An 8,269-nucleotide genomic window follows, 5' to 3' on the forward strand; every position below is an offset into this window, starting at 1 on the left:
ATATATTTATATAGTATATAAGCATATCTATATACTACATAAATGTATGTATATCTCCCATATGCAGGCATAAGAAGTGTGTTGGTATGAAATTTTCATACAGCTGAGCAACAGTTTTGAACACTGCAACCCAAAGAAGCCACCACTGCTCAAATTGAGAAGAAAAAATGATTACAAGAGATATTCACAGCTTATCAATTTAAGAAAAATCACTGGTGTGCAGTAAGAAACTAGTTTCTTGATCACATTCAGATATACAGCTGGTATTTTGCTTGCTACAGGTGTCTCAGTCTCGCACTGTGGAGGGGGTAAAGTAAGAGAAATGCAATGGGCAACAAATGAATGGATTCTGCCTTTCATGCCATCATGGCTAGACTGACATGTATTAACCCTAATTTAATTATCAGTTAGGTACCCAGGCAAGAATCAAGCACCAAGCATATTGTTCTTAGCGTTCAAATGCAGCTAAATGTGATTAATGTAACTTCAGAATCTTACCTCCCGCATCCTAGAAAGGAAAATCTCCTTACAAAGCCTATTTGACTTATAAAAAAAGGTGTGGCTGAATGGTGTGAACAGCATATTTTAAATAACATTATTATTTCAGTCTTGAGATTGTATTCCCCAAATGGAAGAGACATCATCTCCTACTGGCACACCACAGTCCAGAGCTTTGTTTTACCTGTCCTTTTTCTGCCAACCAGTGGTTCACTCTTTTGATTGTTCTTCACAGCAATGATATAGATGATGTATTCAGTTCCTGGTTCCAGACCTAGGGAGGGAGGAAGGATATAAAGCTATCTTAAACTTAAGAATTGCTTTTCTTTTATGATTATGGGTGGGATCTAAGGCAGAATGAGAGGTGCGTATGGCTATAGTATGGGTATGTGCATTTGGGATCTGAGGTTTTCAGGACAGTACAAAGAGTCCAGCCTCCTGCTCCTCAGGGCGAGTTTGAAATCTGACTGTGTCAGCTGGGATCACAAAACATAACGAATCTTCAGAACATGAGACTGATGGAGTGCCAGAGTCATGGGCTTTTTTCCTTGAATGGATGACAGTTGTGGTGGCAGTGGAAATAAACATCTGTAGATTGTTCAGTTCTGATGGTTGATATGATCAGAGAAGTGTATTGTGTTTGTAGGACAGGTGTGCTTATAAAACTGCTGTCTATCATTAGAAACCACAACAAAGGAACACAACTTTGTCTTTCTCTTAGCTGACCATCAATACATTTTATAATTAGGCCTTCTCCCTCTCCCTTCAAATTGAAGAGTTTCAGGTGAAGAGCTCCCAAGCAAAACAGAGACAAGTACCAGTAATAGTAGCCTCGGTGGTGCTGGGTCGAGGGCGAGGCAGAACCTCCTTGGCTGGTGAGCCAGGTTTCTCATATCTGATGATGTACCCTGTGATCTTGGCTCGTGGAGGCTGCCAGGTAGCCAGGAGGGAGTTGCTTGTGGTTGTAAGGAAGCGCAGGTTAGAAGGAGCATCGATAGCTAGGTGAAAACAAAAGGAAACAAGTCAAATGCAGTGAAGGCAAGCAATTCTTCACCTGAACTGCATCTTCTGACACCCTTCTCAAACTCAGGAGTCAAACATATTGCTGTAAGTCATAGTAAGTATTTTATGTGATCAGAAATAGACAACTTCTGCCTGTCATTACTATGTGTTAGCATGAGCAGAAAAGTCAGAGAAGGTCATTACCAGTGGAGGCATCAATCACTACCGGGGAACTGCGTGCATTCTCATTCAGAGTGTAAAGGTAGATCTTGTAATCATTGCCAGGTTGCAAGCCTGAAATGAAGTTGAAACATAAATATTAGCTATTCAAGGAAGCCACCTAAAATGGGCACCAGAATGTCTTTCACCAGCTGCTTCTCAGAGACTAGTCTTTAAGACTCGGATATTTTTTTCCCACTTTTTGTTCCTGTAGTATTTGTCATCAAGGAAATTCAACTACAAAACAAGAACCCAGTGTACCTTGTGATATGACCCTGGAAGCTCCTGCACCTGCAGAAGCACCTCACTCACTTACCAGTGATAGTGTAAGTCCTAACATCAGGGCTGATGGTCCTTTGAATGGGGTTCTGGCCACTTGCTGGGACGGCATCAACTTGGAAGCCAGTGATGGTCTCAGTCTTGGTTCTCCAGGTGATGGTGATGGTTGTCTCAGTGGCATCTGTCACACGGGCCCTGCGAGGGGGACTAACATCTGCACCAGAAGGAAAAGGTGTCTCCTGTTAGTACTGTGGGGATTGTGACTCTTACCAGCTAAGTGTGAAGGCCTTTGCTGGAGCTCTGTATAGATCCATACTTTTGAGACAGGGTAAGATCTCTGCCTCTAGGCCTCTGCACCCAGCACAATACTAATTGGTCATTTGGGGAGGATCACTACTTACTTTCAAGAGTGGTGACCACCCCCTGGGCTGGTCGGCTGGTCAGAGAGTCCTTCAGGGCGTACACGCTCACTTCATACTTGGTTGCTACCTAGAATGGACAAAGTTACACCATGTTATGAGAAGGACTTGGCACAGTGGGAAATTCTCCTGCCCTCATTCAGTGTCTGGTGGAGCTGTATTTCTTGGTCCCAAGTTACTGAAGTAAGAAACCTTAAAATAACTAAAATCAGCAAAGGACTGATGGGATGATTCTAATTATTTCCAGCTGTAATAAAAGAGTAGACAGGGACCCTGATAAACAGTGCTGTTGATAGTACTAGTAGTGCACATGTGCAGACCCAGAAACAGAGGAAATCCTAGAAGCAGCTTATTTGTCATCCCTCACTTTGGAATCTGTGCTTCAAAGATGATTCTTCAGAAGAACCTAATTTACATCCTGTTTTTCCTGGGGTTAATGGATGCCATTTGCTATGATAAGGTGCTCTTGCTATGAAGAAAAGAGAATGGTGGAAGTTACAGCATGGTCTTTTGCCTTTTCTGCATCAGATCAGGAGTCCACTTAGATTAGAGAGTTTTTTAAGACTCATTTTTGAAAATTATTCATAAAACTCCTTAAAAACAGATCAGTAGCTTTTTAAGATAGCAGGAACCATAAAAGCAATGATTTTCAGCCTTTTCCAGTTCAGAAGCTCCTGAAATGTTGCCAGTGGAGAAGATAGCTATATAGCAAGTTTAAGCCTACTCACAAAAGACTTGTATTTTTTACTTACATTTTGCAAATGTCTTAAAAATAAGCAATAGACTGCCAGAGCTCCTATATCACAGCTGGAAAACCTCTGCATTAGGTCACTTTATCTGACCTCTGTTGTGAAGGATGAGTAAAAGCATTTTACTGGCTTACTGTTGATTGTGAACCCGATAATTTTCATTTGATTAAGGCATCCAGTCTCTCTGTGCTAAACGAGGAAGGGGAAAGAATGCAGATTCAGCAGGCCCATTCCTTGCCTTTTAAAAACTATGGTAACAAGTAGTTACAGCTGATGGCTAGTCAGACTTCAAACAGAGTCAGACCCTTAGGAGCTGTAATGATCTACTCCAGCTGAGGTTCCTGACCCAGGAATTTGAAATTGCTTCAAGTTCTCCTAACATTTTTTTCCCACAACACAAAGAAAAGAGTTACCATTAATCCAGACACGACAGCAGATGTACTGTCTGGAGACAGGTTGATTTCTTTCATAGGACCAGTCTTTTCTTTGGGGTTCACTCTGACTCTGTAGCCAGTGAGGCGAACGTTTGGTGCGTTCCAGTTGACTGTAAGACTGGTGGGAGTTACCTGAGTAAACTTCAGGTTTGTTGGAGGTGGAATTGCTGCAAAAATCCAGATTGGCACATGGTTAGTTTGAAGAAGACAGTCTTGGATTAAACAATATTCTCTCTTGAACATGAGAGAGTTTTAGGCCTGAAATACATGGGTCGGAAAGCAGTGTGCCTTCTGCAAACACAGGCATAAAGCACTGTGGACAAGGTATTCAGGAGGAGATTCTCAAATCTGTGGTAATGCTTTTCGGGAGAAATAAGGAGATCTCGATGCTTCAACCCTGAAATTAGGTGAGTAACAATACTTGCTGTGATGTAAGGCGAAGGCTTTGGGAGGTGCTTAAATCTGTAGTAGGCCAGTCTGTTTTAATTCTTCTGCCTGTCTCTGCTTTTCATCACACAGCTAATAGTTTAGTCCTGCTTCACTTGCCTATTTCTATTCGTTTCTATAATACAATTGATGATTTACAAAAGTAAGTAGGAAGCAGGCTCAGGAATTGCAAAGAGGATATAAAAATACTGCAAATGCAGAGGGGAAGCATTTTACAGCCACTTACACAAGTGTAAATTACTACACAGAGAGCAAGGCAATGGAAAAGCAGAGCTGTGGTGGCCATAAGGCTCATCACGCAAGATCTGTTTATGAGCTAACACATCCGGTATCTTTAAAAAAAATGTTTGCATAAAAAAAGGACCATCCATTGAAATATTTTCTTGCCTTACTGGTGGTAATCCTTGGGCTGTAAACAGGGGAAAAATATACCTTGCCATAGCGCCTGCTATTAGCATGTTGCTGTGAAGTTTTCTAATTTTATAGAGTAGAAATACAAGATAATTCTACCTTGTTGCTTTGCTCAGAGCTCAATCTAAAGGCCTTGAGAGTCAATAGAAAGTCTTGAATGACTTTGGATATGCTTCTGAACAGCCCACAAAGGGTAAACCACAGAGGGTGGGTTTTAAAAATTACTCTGTTTGCATTTCTGGCAGGTAGGCAGCCAGCTGTTTCAATCATTACAGCACTTTCCTTCAGTTTTGTATAGCGATCTGTACACTGTCTTCATCACACCCCGGGAATTACAGTGCCAACTTTTCATCCACAAATGAATGGGAGACCTTTATTACAAAGGTAGCACCTTTGTAATAAAAGACACATCTGGCAATGCTGGAAGCTTTGCAATAGATTCCATATTGCTGGAAGTAATTTTATCTCAAGCAATAGCTTCCTTTTCCTTCTTCACAAAGGAATTTTAAATATGTTCTCCACGGAGTTGGATCAGGGAAGGGACATAAGGGAAGGGACTCTCCTGAATGCACCATGTCCTCTTCTTGTGGAGGTGATGTGAGTGCAGGGTGTGGGCGTGCACGTGGGCTGTAGTCCTTAGGGCAGTACCAGTGAAGGATCTAGAGGCTTTGTGAGACCCGAGGGTTAAGCAGTCTCCTAGCCCTTCACACTGATCTTTTACTCCATCCAACTGCAAGGACCTTGGGGGATGAAAACTGCCCTAATCTCTCTCTCTCTCTGTTGGTAACTGCCTCTGCTTGCAGGTGCCCCATATCCTAAAGACAAGACAAGGGTGGTGTTAGAGGGTTCTTCCCCATGAATTAGGCTCCGTGACTAGGTACTGGACATTACTGATCCACTTGAGGACTGAGAAGAGGCTACAAGGTAACACCCCTCCTTTCTCTAGGATCGGCTGCCTCGATACCGCTGATCTTTCCTGCATTCCCTGCCTTCCCTAATGGATAAGTAGGCTGACTCTGCTGGCAGCCAGCTCTCCAGTGCCAGCTAAGCCATCTCTCAAGAGCAATCACAATCCCTTGGCTGCCCCTGGGGACTCCCCAGCGCAGAGCACCAGTTGTGCACGGAAGCACACTTTACCCAACAGGGCAGAAGCCACTGCTGCCATGGCCTGCTGGGTGGTGTAGTTAAAGGTGTACCTGTGGACTGGGTCCCAGTGAGGGGCAGGCTCTCCATGTCATCGTATATGGCAACGATATTGATAGTGTACTCAGAACCTGGCCTGAGGCCATGCAGCTCAGCAGTGTCTTCTTCGCCACCTGGGGCCGGCAATAGCTCATGGATTCCATCCTCAGGGCTTGAGTAGGTCACCCTGTACCTGGTGACTTGCCCCTGCGGGCTTTCCCAAGCAATTTTGATGGAATCAACATCCACCTCAGTGAATGTTAGTCCTTTAGGGCGGTCAATGTCTGTTAGGCAAATTAACGGTAAGAGGTTATGTGATTAAAAGCAGGTTGTGGGTGAGGAAAATAAAAAGCATTTCTATTACATGCAAAGCAGTTTTCGGTTTTGCGCGGAAGAGAGGGTACTTGATTCTCCTCTGTGCTGCACCTTGCACACATGCTTACACCCGTGCAGAGTAAGGCTGAGAGTTTGCGGGTGCCAGACAGCAGGAAGGCAATCTTGGCCTTGTTGAAACCAAAAGGACTTACATTACCACCTTCAAAGCAGCCAGAACAGCGACCCTTACCTATCTTTGAGTCCCCTTGGCACTGAAACCCCTTTTACATGACTCTAGCAGCATTAAGCTACCTTAAAGCGGTCAAGAGCAAAAAAAAGAAATGGGAATTTTAAGACCCATTTCTACCATCAGAGCCAGTAACTGGTTCCTAATGCTAAAGGCGACCAGACAACCCACCTGACTCGGTAAGTTCAGATTCATGCTCCCTTTGCTTTTCACAATTGTAAGCTGCTGTGCAAAGCGACAGTCCAAGGAGAATCAGTCCCGCTATTTTCTTTCATAAATTAAGATCCAATTAACACACTTATCAAGAAAGCAAAATGACTCAATATATTATATTTTAAAATCAGTTGGAAACAAACTTTTCAGCTTTGTATTGAGTGCACAGGGAACATCCACAGGTGCAATTGCGTGATACGCACACTTCCTAATTAGCCCAATTCATCGGGTTTTCCTAGCAAGGTGGGAGATGAGTACTAGACAGCAAGGTAAGTGAGCCTTGTTCCACAGAAGTCGAGTGTGGCTACCATGGAGCTATACTCATTTGTTACATAAAATGGGAGGACCTGGCATATCATTTTTATACAAGATACAAATTACGCTTTTCTAAACTAAATTGCAACTTTTTTACTTGAATTACATGTTGAATTAGTCCTGAATTTTCTACATTTTCTAGTTGGCAAAGGTGACTTTCATCCACAAATGTGTTGGTTTGAAATTGATGTGGACTATTCCATCTCTGCAAAGCTTCAGAGAAGCTCCTGTTTTTAGAACACTTCTGTAAGTATTTGGGGCTGAGCTGTGGTTTTGAATACAAGCCTGAGCAAAGGAAAAACATGCATGCAAATCCCTACCCCAGAGGTGCCCCTGAAAAAGGCACTTCACATCAGAGATATCCCTCTGAGTTACATGTCCTCTCTTCCCTCCTCTGTGTGTCCAGAGCAGTCTTTTCTACAGGCAGATATAGCAATTCGAGGTCCTTTCTTTTGCCATGCCTCATCCCAAGTTCTTCATAACTCATGTGGTTTCCTTTACTCCCTTGCACAGGGCAAGTGCTTCCAAGCCAAGTCCAGTCCCTTAACAGTAATCACCTTTGCCACCTAGCTCCAGAAAGATCTTTGCAGATTTTTCCACTGATTCACTGATGGTAAACAAAACCCCAAAAGATTTTGTGGCTTTAATGAAAGAAAATCAGAAGCACAGCATTTTGATGGGATGGGGAACCGCATTTTGCAGCTTGCGGGAGAGGGGCTGCATTTTTACCAGCATCTGCAATTTAGGTGCACAGTACCTATCAGAGGGCAGACCACCTTGCATTCTCCTGGAGACTAGGCACCTGCCACTTGCTTTCACTGGGGATGTAATACTGCATGGTAGATTCAGACATCAATAGGTAACATTTGTTTTGTTACCATGAAGTGACATACGTACTGGTGACAGCTGTCTCAACCAAAGGGAGGCTTTCTCCATTCTGATTCTGAGCGTAGACACTGACCATATACTCAACGGTGGGCTGCAGACCTTCAATAGTGACTTGCGTTTGATCTGGCAGGAAAGAACAACATTAGTCCACCTGCAGCTGCACAAAGCAGCCTTGAATGAAGAGCCTGTATTAGTCATACGCCATTGAAACGAGAGAGGATTGACACATCAGGTTTACCTTCTGCTTGCACTATGCCTCTCTGGCAGTGCAGGACAAGGCTTCTGCTATTTGTACCTGCTCAAAGGCCCCACAGCTAAAAGGGCATTTTACAGTTAGCACAGTAAAAAAAAATAAAGCAAGAGCAGACCAGCTTTCACCATTTTCTGGGATAGGATTGACCATTAACCCAAATGCATCACAAGCATCCCTTGAATGCTTATCTCTGCAGATCCCACAAAACCCACTGTGTTCCTGAGAGCTGACTTGGCAGACTCTGAGGTAACAAGGTCAAGCCTGTAGCGTATGTGACCAAGTCCATGCTATGACCAAGGGTCACATTATGTGACCTTCAGAAGGATTTCAGAGGAGGTTTTGCTGGATGATAGAAAATCCAATGTCATTTCACAGAAAATCACAGAATCACAGAAACA

The 8,269-nt window shown here is 43.4% G+C and overlaps 1 protein-coding gene across 1 annotated transcript; it reads right to left on the bottom strand.

Moving 5' to 3' along the window:
* Nucleotides 1-682: 682 nt before the first annotated feature.
* On the bottom strand, nucleotides 683-7,741 carry LOC104622183 (fibronectin-like; the record flags this gene model as incomplete). The annotated part of the gene is made up of 7 exons (XM_010288895.1): nucleotides 683-772; nucleotides 1,317-1,496; nucleotides 1,705-1,794; nucleotides 2,036-2,212; nucleotides 2,400-2,487; nucleotides 3,580-3,767; nucleotides 7,628-7,741. Coding segments are annotated over 7 exons (927 nt in total), but the record flags the coding sequence as incomplete, so codon positions are not given.
* Between the last annotated feature and the right edge of the window lie 528 nt (nucleotides 7,742-8,269).

The sequence above is a fragment of the Phaethon lepturus genome, unplaced genomic scaffold (genome assembly GCF_000687285.1).
Source record: "Phaethon lepturus isolate BGI_N335 unplaced genomic scaffold, ASM68728v1 Scaffold58016, whole genome shotgun sequence".
Lineage (NCBI taxonomy): Eukaryota > Metazoa > Chordata > Aves > Phaethontiformes > Phaethontidae > Phaethon > Phaethon lepturus.